General features: G+C 41.2%; 1 protein-coding gene across 8 annotated transcripts in view; it reads left to right on the forward strand.

The window, feature by feature from the left end:
- The first annotated feature begins 1,690 nt into the window (after positions 1-1,690).
- The window catches only part of LOC118398320 (sodium bicarbonate cotransporter 3-like), a 73,983-nt gene continuing 58,782 nt past the window's right edge, over positions 1,691-16,891 (forward strand). For 3 of the 8 annotated variants that reach the window (XM_052470609.1, XM_052470607.1, XM_052470604.1), the window contains exon 1: positions 15,768-16,138. Coding sequence is in view for 5 of the 8 variants with exons in the window: in XM_052470604.1 (XP_052326564.1) it covers positions 16,103-16,138 (36 nt within the window). In the remaining 3 variants the exon portion in view is untranslated. Of the gene's footprint in view, positions 1,834-15,767; positions 16,139-16,891 lie in introns of those variants that run through there. The other 5 variants (XM_052470606.1, XM_052470602.1, XM_052470605.1 and 2 more) reach the window with 3 other exon arrangements.

Below are 16,891 nucleotides of genomic sequence, written 5' to 3' on the forward strand. Positions count from 1 at the left end.
GTGATAGTTTGATCTCCCACCTCACCGTTCTATTTCAGCTCTGCCGTGTGATTATGCCTTTTTGGGGGTGCCTTATTTATAGTCTCCCATGAACACTGCAGAAGGCAGGGTTTGGGCTTGTTGAACCTTTGTTTGATTCTTGTTGTAATGTTCAGAATGACTATGGGTATATCTTTGGTCTGAAAGACGGTGTTGGGGTTTAAAAGATAGAGAGAGATACGGGGGATTCAAATTGAATGGAATAGCTTGCTGATCCGGCCAAACAGAACAGGGTTGGGGATGATTGCATTTTAGTGCATTTTGGAATTGGAATTACAATTCAAGAATAGAAAAAAACATGATTTAAAATAAATGTCAATACATGTTCCATTCAATAAACAAATGCATTTCTAGAATTGAATGTAGTTTATTAAAATGGAAATGAGCCCAACCTTGTCACAGGATACTAACCTTTTACAATGCATGAATTAAGAAGATCTGGCAATGTCTAGGTAGTTTTAATCAATAACTTAATTTGCCCTTCTATTCCTTATATAGTTAATGATATATGTTGAGTAAATATAAGATAATCTATATGTTATATCCCAGGCTAGGGCAAAATTGAGTAATACTGGACTGCCACTTGCTGGTTAGAAGGAGAAAATGCATTCTGTCCCTGTCACTGCTCAGGCTCAGAGGCCTTACCTTATTTCATCATATTTTTTCATGGGCTATATTTTAAAATCATAGTGCTTCATAGTACATTTAGTCTCCTGGAGAGTAGTGCAACATTTCATAATCAGTCACAGTGATTTTGTTCCAAATTGTGTAATTAGTTAACTTACATTTATAACTCTGGTTATAATTGGAAAATGATGATGATCTCTGCGGGCTGCTATGGAAATTTGACCTATCCTATCCTGGTTTTGAGATTAGGGGTGTGTTCGTAAATTAAATCTGGAGGGTCATAGTGCGCTCAGAGTGCGCTCTGGGTGCTCTGGGTGTTAATTCAGAGCCTTGTCAGATTGTCCAGTTCATAAGTTAATCAGTTACACTCAGTTACACTCAGACAAGAGTGCTCTGAAATCGGAGTAGATAGTAGCCAGAGTGAATTTACGAACGCACCCTAAGAGTGATTCTTAATTGCAGGGGCCTAGGACCCCTGGCACAGGGGCCTCAGTGAACTTGGAAATAGGTTGATAAACCCTGTTTTAGAGTAGCCGACTTTCAAGGCAAGCCTACAGAAAACGAATTAAATCAAAATCTTCTCTACTTTAGGTTGACAATTAGCTAGTGATTGTCACTGACTTTCGTGGAAGATGAAGAGTGCAGCATGCTCTCTTTTGCGTTTTTGCTTTCAAAGCACTGTTCTCTGCTCTGTGGTTTACTAAATATATTCTACACATTTCATTATTCTACAAATGTGGTTTCATTATTCTACAAATGCCTCGACTGTATGTTGATTTACTACGTCCCCTTTTTGGCGTATCTATTTAGTATAGAATTTGCATCCCTGCTGTCTGCTCGGGACCTGTTCAAGACCATGTTGCCAGTCGCTTGCTTTGTCACAAAGCTCGCTCGAGGAGAGGACAGGGATACGCACCGTCCATCAGGCATTCCTTAGATTTAATTGGCTATGGACACCAGTCATTTATCGGCTAGTGGTGCGAAAGGCTGTCAATCGTGTCGAAGGGCGTCTCCCTAACGTACGCTGAGTAGCTAATGTGGCGAAACCTTTACCAGACCGTCACATTTTCCTTGAGTATATTGAAGTGCCACCGGTCTATCACATTTGCTGAGGCGACAGGTGAAATGGAAGAAAACAGTGAACAGGAAAGACCCCTTTTGAGGACAGTAAGTCATCGATAACGTAATATGTATGTATTAGGTCGCCCATAATGACCTTTTTTGCGACTTAGCAAATGCAGAGATGGAGAAATATGCTTCTGTCCGGTCTCTGTGCTGGATTGAATAGCTTTTGTATTAAAACACATGGTGAGAAAATACGATTTAAAAATATTTTGACAACCGCACTTATGCAGAGCAACAGTTATTTTATTTAGTTTTCTAATACTGTGTCAGATTGGGGGATGCTAGCCAAGTTGCTAGCTAATGTCAACAAGACACTCGTGGCTTTCTGTTTCTGTCGCTATGACGCTTGTGAGGAGGATGAGCGGATCATGAACTCCTCATTGACTGTCCTCTAAGACAATGTTTAAGTAAGTAGCTAGCTAGCTAGTAAAGTTGACTTTTCTCTGACTGAGTTGCAAGTCAAATATGCTTTGATCACTTTAGTTTTGACTGTTAAAATTATACTGATATGACAGCCCAGTTGGACTAGTGAGCGGGTAATTGTACTAGTGAGCGGGCTTACTGTACTTCCTGTTTTGTTGGGTGGGTCTTTCATTTTGGCGAGAGAAATATAAGTGTTGAAGAGGCAAAAGAGCAACATGGCCCAAAACCTATATACTCTACTTATTTATTCTGTCCACAGTGGCAGTGCTCTCTAAAGTGAGATTAGATTTGGTAGCCTGGTCCCAGATCTGTTTGTGCTCTTGCCTGCTGCATTGCTCTCCTTGTCAAGCATAAAATGTTTGGGATGGCTATGAGTGACAAGGACTTGGCATCATAGCACAAACTGGTACTCAGGCTAAGAATCAAGTGCACCTTTATATGTGCTTTCCCATCCTTTCTTACATTCCTCAGTCCTTCCTTAGCTGTCACTTACTAGAAGGTAAGTATACTTGCCATTCCTCCTCATCCAATTGCAGTCTTATCATAATGATGTCTTAGGAAGTGTGTGTGTTGGGGAGGTGAGAGGGTGGAGTAACCTGACCCTTTGCTGCCCTGCGTGCATCTTTCCACTCAAGGCTGCCTCTAGTCAATCAGTTGCTTGACTGTGACACAGGAGACCTCAGACAAATGACTGCTTGAAAAGGACATGTTTAATGAAGCCCAGCTTCACTCTTTGTCAGAGCTGCTCCCCCTCCATCTTGACTTGAAGAATATGTGATTGTTCTTTTGTCAGCAGGGCATTAGATTTGCTCTGTTCACCTTTGGGACTGTTTAAATACAGTATTACCAGGAATGTCATCATGACATCATATAGGCCTAGCTGGTCTCCCATATTTAACCCTCAATTATACAATGGGTGGGTCTAATCCTGAATGCTGATTGGTTAATAGCGCATTCCAGCCGGTGTCTATTCCACAAGTTACCACCGGCTAAATCTATGACGTTTCGTAAGTTATAAACTTGATCTCCACTAATACAAAGCATGTAGACATTATCTCACATTTCTTTTAGACTAACATTTTGTTTTCAACAGCAGAGATTTGTATAAACCTTGCTGTCTGTCTCTCCGACATTTGCAACATTGTTTCAATATTGAAATTTGATCTCCAGCTGTCCCATTGTAATGAACGTGTCGGGAGTCGGAATGAGACAGACAGGCAGGCAGCGTTTCTCAGCCAGTTGACGTTACGAACCAGCTGTCATAATTTTTTATGGATATATACAAAGTAATGTCAATTGAAAAAAAGGTACAACGAAACGAAGTGAAGCTAGTTTGCAGTCTTTCCAGCTTCAGTTTGAAGTGATTGTGTTAGCTGTGTTGTTGGCTAGCTCCTCTGAACAACAGTGTCTTGACGAGAAAGCACGTTTTCTGTGCCAGGCGACATTGCACCTCATTGGCTTATTGTTATGGAAGTATCCATATAAATGTCACTAGAAAACAGCTTAAACAAATACAAATACAGCTACTGTTGTTATTCTGGCTGCACGTGACGTGACTAAGTTAGCCATAGTTGGCTAGCAAGCAAGGGATAAGAACATTGCCAGCCAGTATGGCAATGTAATATTTAGGACAAACAACATTTATCCCTTGCTTGTACAAAACAAAAAGACTGAACGACTGGTTCGCCTTCTCTGGCAAACGAACCAATAGAACGAAAGACCAGCCGGCTACCGAACCAATGGAACAAACAATCAGCCGGCTTGGGTAGCAACCCTAGATTTGTGTCGGGACTATATCTTGTGGAAGGATGAAATAGTATGAATAAAAAAATCAAAATAAAATTTTTAATGAAAATATATTGATCATTATTTGAATTTGTTGGTAACCCTTTGTATAAAAGTGATAATGCCTTATCACTTAAGTGTAAGCCTCCTGACCTCTCCTACTGCAAATGATTCCTCCTGAATCAGTTTATGGCATTTGTAGAGAGCCCCTGAAACTCCTGACAAACAATCATTGTAAGCCTCAATGTATTAGATTATGAAATCAACTAACATTTTATTTGTCACATCATTTGTAAACAACCGGTGTAAAGTAACAGTGAAATACTTACGGGTCTTTCCCAACAATGCAGAGAGAAAAATAGGAAAATGATAGAAAAATGATACCAACAGGAATAGATTAACAAATGAGGTGGAAGGGGTGGTGAAAGCTGTGGCCTGATTGAAGCAGAACTTGCTTGTGCTCGGCAAGTCCAAATGAAACTACCTAGGTTTTAGACATTCATCACCCGACCCTGAGTGAAACTAGAAATAGCTTTCATTCATACACAGGCTCAGAGTACATTACTTGGTTGGCTTACTTTCCCCAACAAATGATAGCTTGTGTGTGTGTACACCAATCCCCTCTAAGTCAATTAGTGGACATGCTCCTACAGGATTTTTATGCACTTGGTGGCAAAGCTTTAGAACCACTTTTCAAGAGATTAAATTCTATCAGGCCATAGCTTTCACAACTCTTTCACCCTCAATTTAAGAATATCCCCCATAGTTTGAGATAATATGGGAATAATTTTCTCTCAAATTATTTTGAGCATTTAGACCTATAGGTCCTATGACTGACCAGCGAACTCATCCCATATCCATTTCCCCTCAATTACTGCATGCATGGTGACCACATCCCCTTGCCTTCCCGATATACAGTGCATTCGGAAAGTATTCAGGTCCCTTGACTTTATCCACATTTTGTTAAGTTACAGCCTTATTTTAAAATGATTCAATTATTTGTTCATTAATCTACACACAATACCCCATCATGAAAAAGCGAAAAACAGGTTTTTAGAAATATTTTCAAATGTATACAAAAATGTAAAAACAAGACATACCTTATTGACATAAGTATTTAGACCCTTTGCTAAGAGACTCGAAATTGAGCTCAGGTGCATTCTGTTTCCATTGATCATCCTTGAAATGTTTCTATAACATGATTGGAGTCCACCTGTGGTAAATTCAATTGATTTGACATGATTTGGAAAGGCACACACCTGTCTATATAAGGTCCCACAGTTCACAGTGCATGTCAGAGCAAAAACCAAGCCATGAGGTCGAAGGAATTGTCGATTAATCCGTATAGGCTTTTTTGGTCCTCCAATAATCGGTATCGGCGTTGAAAAATCATAATCGGTCGTCCTCTACAATGGTCACTCTGACAGAGCTCCAGAGTTCCTCTGTGGAGATGGGAGAACCTTCCTGAAGGACAACCATCTCTGCAGCACTCCACCAATCAGGCCTTTATGGTAGAGGGGCCAGACAGAATCCACTCCTCAATAAAAGGCACATGACAGCCCGCTTGGAGTTTGCCAAAAGGCGCCTGAAGGACTCAGACCATGAGAAACAAGATTCTCTGATCTGAGGAAACCAAGATTGAACTCTTTGGCCCGAATGCCAAGCGTCACGCCTGGAGGAAACCTGGTACCATCCCTACGGTGAAGCATGACAGCATCATGCTGTGGAGATGTTTATCAACGGCAGGGACTGGGAGACTAGTTAGGATAGATGGAAAGATGAACGGAGCAAAGTACAGAGAGATCCTTGATGAAAACCTGCACCACAGTGCTTAGGACCTCAAACTAGGGTGAAGGTTCACCTTCCAACAGGATAACGACCCTAAGAACACAGCCAAGACAAAGCATGAGTGGCTACGGGACAATCTTTAAATATTCTTGAGTGGCCACGCCAGAATCCGGACTTGAACCCGATCGAACATCTCTGGAAAGACCTGAAAATAGCTGTGCAGCGACGCTCCCCGTCCAACCTGACAGAACTTGAGAGGGTCTGCAGAAAAGAATGGGAGAAAATCCTCAAATACAGGTGTGCCAAGCTTGAAGCGTCATACCCAAGAAGACTCGAGGCTGTAATGACTGGCAAAGGTGCTTCAACAAAGTACTGAGTAAAGGGTCTGAATATTTACAGTATCAGTATCAGACACATCTACTCATTGAAGGTTTTTTTCTACATAGTAGAATAATAGTGAAGACATCAAAACTCTGAAATTACACATGGAATTATTTCGTAACCAAAAAACTGTTAAACAAAAAAAAAAAAAAATTATATTTGAGATTCTTCAAAGTAGCTTTGATGACAGCAATGCACAGCATTCTCTCAACCAGCATCATAAGTTAGTCACCTGGAATGCATTTCAATAACAGGTGTGCCTTGTTAATTTGTGGAATTTGTTTCCTTCTTAATGCATTTGAGCCAATCAGTTGTGTTGTGACAAGGTAGGGGTGGTATACAGAAGATTGCCCTATTTGGTAAAAGACCAAGTCCATATTATTTCAAGAACAGCTCAACTAAGCAAAGTGAAACAACAGTCCATAATTACTTTAAGACATGAAGGTCTGTCAATCCGGAAAATTTCAAGAACTTTGAAAGTTTCTATAAGTGCAGTTGCAAAAACCATCAAGCACTATGATGAAACTGGCTCTCATGAGGAGGACTGCTGCAGAGGATAAGTTAATTAGAGTTAACTGCACCTCGGATTACAGCCCAAATAAATGCTTCACAGAGTTCAAGTAACAGACACATCAACTGTTCAGAGGCGACTGTGTGAATCAGGCCTTCATTATTGAATTGCTGCAAAGAAACCACTACTAAAGGAGACCAATAAGAAGAAGAGACTTGCTTGGGTCAAGAAACACGAGCAATGGACATTAGACCGGTAGAAATCTCTCCTTTGGTCTGATGACCCAAAACACACCTCCAGGCTGTGTAAGGGCTTTTTTTTTAGCAGGGAGAGTGATGGAGTGCTGCATCAGATGATCTGACCTCCACAATCACCCAACTTCAACCCAATTTGGATGGTTTGGGATGAGTTGGACTGCAGAGTGAAGGAAAAGCAGCCAACAAGTGCTCAGCATATGTGGGAACTCCTTCAAGACTATTGGAAAAACATTCCTCTTGAAGCTGGTTGAGAGAATGCCAAGAGTGTGCAAAGCTGTCATCAAGACAAAGGGTGGCTACTTTGAAGAATCTCAAATATAAAATATATTTGGATTTGTTTAACACTTTTTTGGTTACTACATGTTCCCAAATGTGTTATTTCATCATGTCTTCACTATTATTCTACAATGTAGAAAATAATAAACAATAACGAAAAATCTTGAATGAGTAGGTGTGTCCAAACTTTTGACTGGTACTGTATGTAAATGTGTTATTTCTGTTTTTAATTTTTAATAAATTATCAACAATTTCTAGAAACCAGTTTTTGTTTTGCCATTATGGGGTATTGTGCGTAGATTAATGAGGAAAAAAAACAATTGAATCAATTTCAGAACAAGGCTGTAACGTAACAAAATGTGGAAGAAGTCAAGGGGTATGAATACTTTCCGAATGCACCGTAGGTAATTTATTTTCCTTTCACACACATTTCCCTTGACCACACATAAGGTTCTGAGCTTTTACCACCACCTGCGTTTGACCTTGGCTCTACCTCTGTTGTCATCGAATTGTACCTCAGGTGCCAGGAGAATCGTGCCAAAAGGCTTTGTGTCCTGCTGTCTTCCCCCACTAAGATCTGAAATAGGTTCTTAGTTCAGCAGGTTCAGGCTCTCTGCTCTATTCCATTTAAAGCTCTGTAGAGGCGTTATCAAAGAAGCTGACGTCTTCCTTAATTGCTGGACTCCCGTATCCAACAAAGCCTCCATCTTCACCCTACATTTTGTACCGCATGAACCAAGACAAGACACAACGGTGCTTCTGTTCATACAGTACTGTATCTATAATGCTAGGCATAGTCTTGGGTAGGGTTGAAGTAAAGCACAGTCTGTAGTGGACTAAGACTGTAAGCCTTTAAGTGCTGTTTTTCTTGGAAGGCTCACGGCCAAGAATGTGAAAATAATACCTTTTTGTACGCTTTTGTTTGTTTATGCTTGGTTGCTTACTTTCAAATTAAATGTTATTATTTGCCCACAGAATTCTCCCCCCTCCATAATTAAATTCCAGTCGTGAGAATTTGATAAGAGTTTTTACTGCACTGAGCTTATTGCTTAGTCTAAGCATGATTTGTAGGAGTGGGGTTGTGAAGTAGGTACAATGGGTTATGAGCCTAAAGGAGAAACAGACCAAAATGATGACTGGAGAGTCTGGTCTCTGGTCTCTACTCCCTACCACTGAGGTGTAATGTTCAATCTGATTCATTGGGCTTCACCTATATCTGCGTGTGTCAGGATAAGCAGGACAGGTTATCAAATTAAAGGAAACCTCAAGAGCCCATGTAGCCCAGTAGTTAGTTAGTAAGCTTTGCTGGTTTGTGGAGTCTTGATTCTGCAGTCATATGAATTTACAGGAGGTAGTTTAGTCTGAGGAGTCTGTATACTAGCTTCTCCATGTCTGAACATTCATACTGGAATCTGGACAACAGCCTGTCTGTCTACGGGACTCAATTAGACTGAAACATTTCCTGCTCTGGAACTTTCCCAAGGTCAGGTGCTGAGAGGAGACTGAGGACAGTGGTTTAGCCATTGGCTGGAGTGCAGAAAGTCCCCCCCAAAAGCAGTCAACCCATTGGTTCCAGTCCGACACCTTCAGTATACAAAAGTATGGCCCTATAAATGTGCGATACGGATAACATGGACGGGATCACAGAATCTGACATTGAATCGGAATTGTACAATATTCAAAAATGCATTTAACTTAGGGAATCAACTAAATGTATTGAAAATGAATTCACTTGCCCAAGTTAATCATAAGACATGGACAAAATGCATAATTGATTCGTATTTCCTGCAACTTTCTAAAGAGACAATGAGAATTCCCCTTCTGTGTATGTGCGTTTACCACTTTGTGTAGCCGTTAGCGATGATGCTAATGAAAAGTCTTCTGGTATATGGAAAGGCATTCAATTAAATGCTAACTACAAAGTAGCCTATGCTTACCAGGCATAATGATACCATGATTATTTGCATCTATCCAGTGGGTATTTGTTTTGCAAACTCTACCATCACATGTGCAATACAAAAACATAGCTACACAACAGCCACAGGCATTTGTCATGTCCTCCAGAACTGGAGGGGTGTATTTCAGTTAGGGCTGGCACAATTACCGTATAATCGTGGAACTGCCGATTATGGATGAAAATAAAATTACTTTCATAATCGTTTAATATTTGTTTTTGTGGGGGACATCTGACTAAAGACAAGACAGCCGGGCATTTGTGCGGTTGAGGCCATTTCTGTGGTAAGATAGGCTCTTTACAATGTGATGAAACTTTGTTACTCCTTGCTGAAAGGAAGGTACTGTAGGAAAGTATTCTGTTGCCTAGGCATGAGCCATGAGCAAATTAGTTTTGATCAGCCATGGAAACAAATTGGCTCCATATTTAAAAAGAAGATGGAGAACAAACAATGAAGGAAAAATACAGGAGTTTTCGTGCAGGTTCAGCAAACTAGCGCAAAAATAATATTGTGATATTGTCAAAATTATATATTGTCAGAAAGAATAACTAACTATTTTTTTTCCTGCATCACTAAAAGATGGGGCCAAATCTGTGCTCCTGGCACCAGTTTTGGATGGGTACCATAATCTTTGCCACCTAAGTGACAAGGTGATTGCTGCTTAGTTAGATTAAGAGTGTAGCTACATTTAACATTTTTACATTTAAGTCATTTAGCAGACGCTCTTATCCAGAGCGACTTACAAATTGGTGCATTCACCTTATGACATCCAGTGGAACAGCCACTTTACAATAGTGCATCTAAATCTTTTAAGGGGGGGGGGTGAGAAGGATTACTTTATCCTATCCTAGGTATTCCTTAAAGAGGTGGGGTTTCAGGTGTCTCCGGAAGGTGGTGATTGACTCCGCTGTCCTGGCGTCGTGGGGGAGTTTGTTCCACCATTGGGGGGCCAGAGCAGCGAACAGTTTTGACTGGGCTGAGCGGGAACTGTACTTCCTCAGTGGTAGGGAGGCGAGCAGGCCAGAGGTGGATGAACGCAGTGCCCTTGTTTGGGTGTAGGGCCTGATCAGAGCCTGGAGGTACTGAGGTGCCGTTCCCCTCACAGCTCCGTAGGCAAGCACCATGGTCTTGTAGCGGATGCGAGCTTCAACTGGAAGGCAGTGGAGAGAGCGGAGGAGCGGGGTGACGTGAGAGAACTTGGGAAGGTTGAACACCAGACGGGCTGCGGCGTTCTGGATGAGTTGTAGGGGTTTAATGGCACAGGCAGGGAGCCCAGCCAACAGCGAGTTGCAGTAATCCAGACGGGAGATGACAAGTGCCTGGATTAGGACCTGCGCCGCTTCCTGTGTGATGCAGGGTCGTACTCTGCGGATGTTGTAGAGCATGAACCTACAGGAACGGGCCACCGCCTTGATGTTAGTTGAGAACGACAAGGTGTTGTCCAGGATCACGCCAAGGTTCTTAGCGCTCTGGGAGGAGGACACAATGGAGTTGTCAACCGTGATGGCGAGATCATGGAACGGGCAGTCCTTCCCCGGGAGGAAGAGCAGCTCCGTCTTGCCGAGGTTCAGCTTGAGGTGGTGATCCGTCATCCACATTGAAATGTCTGCCAGACATGCAGAGATGCGATTCGCCACCTGGTCATCAGAAGGGGGAAAGCTAAACAAACAAGAGTAGGCTACTCTTCCATCTATCAAAAACATCCAGTTGAAAACACACATTTGGCTGATTTTAGAGAAGTAACCTACCTTTCTAGTTTAGATGATTTTAAATCATGCAAGATAACGGTAATAGCTGGATATAGCTTGGTTCTTGACTGGTGAGTCAAGCAATTGACTTGAATTAAAGTTGGGCGAAAATACCAAAATATCATGTATCACTGTATTTTTACAATTTTTAAATGACGGTATTTTATGTTTTTGTATAATAACAGTTTGACATTTGCTTTATGAGTAGTGCGTGAATCTAGGGTGCCAACACATACATTCTAAGTGATTTCAATGGGTCTTTCTCCATTCTGTGTTGGTTGACATGAAAATGCCAGGGAGGAGTTATTGTGACAGGGTAGGATTCAAAGTGATGGTCAGTGTTTCCTAGTGGACCCTATAACCTTTGGCTACATTGAATGTTTCTTCTTAGCTACTTCATGTAGGTAACATATTCATGCTTTGCGTATTCCTCTTTGATTTAGAAGATATTGTTGCACAAACAACATGCTGATTTGGGTCGCACCATCCTTGTTTTTTTCCAGGCTGTATAGCTAGTTACGTTTGCTCAGACTCAGTACATTTATTAGCTAGCTAGCCAGCTAGCTAGCGATTAGCTAACTAGCAATTAGCACAATTTAGGCCCAGCTTGCTAAGAAAAGATGAGCTAGCTGTTTGCAGATGTAAGAAACACAAACTAATAGTGTCATTATAGAACACTAGTCTAGTGGATTTATATTACGAAGCAAAGTGAAAACATATGTTGTCATCAACACTTTACCTTCTATAACGGTATTTGAATGTTTGAAATGCTTACTTACATGGTAAGGTTGTATTCGGTGCATATGACAAATAAAATGGGATTTTATTTGATGTGCTGCATTGACCATGCAGACTGAACGCAAGGAGCTAGGTCTGTGTGGAAAGCAGCATGAGCGAGATGACAGATGACTCAAGTAGAGTACACTATAAAAATTGGCGTTATACATGGCGTATCACATTTAACAAACAAAACATTCAAATACTGTTATTAGAGGTCGAACGATTATGATTTTTCAACGCCGATACCGATTACTGGAGGACCAAAAAAAGCCGATACCGATTAATCGGACATTTTTTTATTTATTTTATTTATTTGTAATAATGACTATTACAACAATACTGAATGAACACTTATTTTAACTTAATATAATGCATAAATAAAATCAATGTAGCCTCAAATAAATAATGAAACATGTTCAATTTGGTTTAAATAATGCAAAAACAAAGTGTTGGAGAAGAAAGTAAAAGTACAATATGTGCCATGTAAGAAAGCTAACGTTTAAGTTCCTTGCTCAGAACATGAGAACATATGAAAGCTGGTGGTTCCTTTTAACATGAGTCTTCAATATTCCCATGTAAGAAGTTTTAGGTTGTAGTTATTATAGGAATTATAGGACTATTTCTCTCTATACCATTTATATTTCATTAACCTTTGACTATTGGATGTTCTTATAGGCACTTTAGGATTGCCAGTGTAACAGTATAGCTTCCGTCCCTCTCCTTACTCCTACCTGGGCTCAAACCAGGAACACAACGACAACAGCCACCCTCGAAGCAGCATTACCCATGCAGAGCAAGGGGAATAACTACTCCAAGTCTCAGAGCGAGTGACGTTTGAAACGCGCGCACCCCGCTAACTAGCTAACCATTTCACATCGGTTACACAAGCCTAATCTCGGGAGTTGATAGGCTTGAAGTCATAAACAGCTGCTGGCAAACGCACGAAAGTGCTGTTTGAATGAATGCTTACGAGCCTGCTGCTCCCTACCATCACTCAGTCAGACTGCTCTATCAAATCATAGACTTAGTTATAACATGATAACACACAGAAATACGAGCCTCATTAATATGGTCGAATCTGGAAACAAGACATTTATTCTTTCAGTGAAATACGGAACAGTTCCGTAATTTATCTAACGGGTGGCATCCAGAAGTCTAAATATTCCTGTTACATTGCACAACCTTCAATGTTATGTCATAATTACGTAAAATTCTGTCAAATTAGGCGGCCCAAACTGTTGCATATACACTGACTCTGCGTACAATGTACGCAAGAGAAGTGACACAATTTCACCTGGTTAATATTGCCTGCTAACCTGGATTTCTTTTAGCTAAATATGCAGGTTTAAAAAATATATACTTCTGTGTATTGATTTTAAGAAAGGCATTGATGTTTATGGTTAGGTACATTGGAGCAACGATACGCACCGCATCGATTATATGCAACGCAGGACACGCTAGATAAACTAGTAATATCATCAACCATGTGTAGTTAACTACGGATTATGATCGATTTATTGTTTTTTATAAGATAAGTTTAATGCTAGCTAGCAACTTACCTTGGCTTACTGCATTCGCATAACAGGCAGTTTCCTCATGGAGTGCAATGTAATCAGGTGGTTAGAGCGTTGGACTAGTTAACTGTAAGGTTGCAAGATTGAATCCCCTGTGTGTGTTAACTGACTTGCCGAGTTAAATAAGGATTAAATAAAGGTGTAAAAAAAAAGAAAATACCGATTTCCGATTGTTATAAAAACTTGAAATCGGCCCTAATTAATCTGCCATTCAGATTTATCGGTCGACCTCTAACTGTTATAGAAAGTAATGTAAAAATCCAAACCGGTCTGTGCATCAACACCAGTAAAATACGGTATACGGCCTAGCCCTACCTTGAATGTGCCATTGTTGTGGCATAGTGAAACCTTCAGAAATGAGGCCTCTTCCTCTCTGTCTCACAAATAAGGTGTAGGCCTAATTGAATTGGTCAGTGAAATCATCTTGGAGGACAGTTTTTTTCTGCATAGAAAAGTATTGGGCGGGCTGTCCAAACAGTACATGTAGAAAAAAGAATTTGGGATACGAAAACGTTTTCCGTGTGAATGTAAACGACTTGGCTAAAACCAGATATAGAGTATGTAGAAAATTACCTAAATATGCTTTTTAGAAGATCATCTTTGAGAACAAAAAAATCACACAAATATAAGATAGACAGACAGTCAGGGATAATCTAAAATTCCAATAATGATCCATTCAGGAGTATTTTTTGTTAAGGTATGGTGTCCCCATTGATTTTGTTATAATGTTTGAGTCACTCTGATAGCATAAACCATAGAAAAATGTGTAGAATTCAGGGCCTAACATTTACTTTTTGTCCACCAGCCACTGTGGCAGGTAGATGTAAAAATCTACCAGCCACTCAGGTTTTTTACCTGCCCAAATATTTGTTTTACAGCTAAAATTACACAAACATAACACCAGAAATGGATCAACATGCTTTGTAATGTTTCTTTTAACCAAAATATCACAGATGAGACAAACAATTTCACCTTCCTTTTTAAGGGTGAAAGGTTACCTTGGTAACACGACATTAGTCATGTTTGCGCCTGTGCGATTGAGAGTCTGAGTAGTAGCCCAATTGTCTTCTCTTGTCGAACAGTTGAAACTCAAACATTGAAAAACAACCTAGCTTGTGAACAAAACAGTGTAAATAGCCAAGAAACACAATGACAAAGTCTCACTTCCTTTCAAGTAAATTAAACCAACTTGTCTACAGTGGGGCAAAAAAGTATTTAGTCAGCCACCAATTGTGCAAGTTCTCCCACTTAAAAAGATGAGAGAGGCCTGTAATTTTCATCATAGGTACACTTCAACTATGACAGACAAACTTAGATTTTTTTTTTCTCCAGAAAATCACATTGTATGATTTTTAATGAATTTATTTGCAAATTATAGTGGAAAATAAGTATTTGGTCACCTACAAACAAGCAAGATTTCTGGCTCTCACAGACCTGTAACTTCTTCTTTAAGAGGCCACCACTTTAGCCCCATTTTGATCCAGAAAAAACCCAGGAGTAAAATGATGCCCCAGGGGGAGCACAGCACACCTCCAGCCAGGGTGCCCAGCCTTCTCATGGATGATCTGGGGTAATCTAACTGATCAAGGCACTTAACCCTAATTGCTCCTTTAAGTCACGCTGGATAAGAATGTCTGCTAGAATCTAAAAATGTACTGTGTCAGCTGGCGTGCCAATGCTTTGCCTCCATGTGAGATTCAGAGTTGGCCATTAGGTGTCACCCTGCCCCCCGGTTTCATCAGAACTGTATTGCACATGAGGCAATGGATCAGATGTATGGTTCTGTCCTGTCTTTAGCCGTTCATTACTTGTTGTAGGCTACCTTTCTGTGATTGCGACTAAAAGTTGAAACTTGTATTTTATTTAGGCGGTGTAGGCCTTGGCACCCTGTTCCCTATGAAGTGTACTACTTTTGACCAGGACCCATAGTGCAGTGCACTACTTCTGTAGGGCTCTGGTCAAAAGTAATGCACTATATAGGGAATAGGGTTCCATTTGAGACAGACACCTTGATTTACCATGTTCTTTCTATTACCATTGTATAATTGTGATGTTACACTGTTATTTCCCTGTGTTTGACGACCTCATGTGGCCATGAATCTCTATGGGATTAGAAGGTGCTGAAAGACGTGTACATGACCTTGAGACTGTGATAAAGATCACTAATGTATCAGAATCAAAGGAGGCAAAGACATTTAATGAGTACATCTCTGTCTGTCCTTTTCAATTCTCCACACCCTCTGGGTAATGTTTGTCTGTGTGTGTGTGGGCGGGTGTCTGCCCTGAATGCCACTGTGGGTGATTGTGTGTGTGTGTCCTCTGTGTCTGTGTATGTCCTCTCTGTCTGCGTGCACGTCTGGGTGCGCTCTTGGCTGTGCAAATGAAATATTCATGGTGGCGGGGGATTGGCTGCTGAAAAAGGAGCGGGCTGTCAGAGAGGAGCAGGTCTGTTTTAAGACAGGCAGCACTCTGCTTTCTCCCCTCCGTATTAACACAGACGAGCAGGCAACAGCAGCCCACTATTCCAGTGTCTTAGTCAGAGCTCAGACACACACACACACACACACACACGCTCACAGAAACACACACGCTCACAGAAACACACGCTCACAGAAACACACGCTCACAGAAACACACACACACACACACACACACACACACACACACACACACACACACACACACACACACACACACACACACACACACACACACACACACACACACACACACACACACACACACACACACACACACACACAGGGGAGATAACAGAGAGACAAAGCCAGCTAACGCCACAGCTGCCTCGGCTTCCGCTGATGTTTTAGACCCGATGGAGGGGAACCATGAAGGGGAGCATGTGCTGACGGTAGGTCTGCTCTGTTTGTTTGTCTTGTGTGCACGTCTGTGTGTGTGTGGACGTGTGTGTGTGTCTTCTCCATCTCTGATGGGGGGAGAGTCCCTGCCTGCCTCACCAACAAATGCCTCTTAGAAAAGAAATGGTCCTTCCCGCTCTTCACTAGCCCTGAGGAGCAAGAGTGGGAGAAAATTAGACAGGAACAGATATGGCTGCTTTAAAGAGCGTGAGATATAGGACTAGAGGAGGAAAATGGGGCAGCAGACTAGAGTATGCACCTTTGATAAAAAATGTATAGATTATGAATATGATGTTTATTGTTTATCTATTGAATAGAAGTTGATGTCAGACACATTGAGGGAAATACATCATGTTTGGCTATTGAAATAGCCTCTAAGGCGAGAATGACATGGAAGGTGGAATAAGTAGACACCTGTGGTTATTAGGTTGTACATACAAGGAGAGGAAAATGTGTCTTAGAGAGGAATGGAAATGGTTTCCGTGACTGTGTAGCCTATGCTTTAGCCTATTTTCTGGGGGCGGGGGGCATGCAGTTTGCTGCTGGCTCTGGTTTTGTGTTTAGCCCATGTGTGACGGTGGAGATGCAACTCAGAGGACTGGTGTGTGTCTCTAGAGCTATGTGACTTACGTCACCCCCTGCCTGGAACAAGTCCCAGTAACGGCAGCCTGGAATAGAGGGAACTCTGAATAGAGGGGCTCTGAAATCACTCCTACACTGAAAGCCAGTCATCCACACCGATTAAT

Source organism: Oncorhynchus keta, chromosome 19 (assembly GCF_023373465.1).
Source record: "Oncorhynchus keta strain PuntledgeMale-10-30-2019 chromosome 19, Oket_V2, whole genome shotgun sequence".
In the NCBI taxonomy this organism is placed as follows: domain Eukaryota; kingdom Metazoa; phylum Chordata; class Actinopteri; order Salmoniformes; family Salmonidae; genus Oncorhynchus; species Oncorhynchus keta.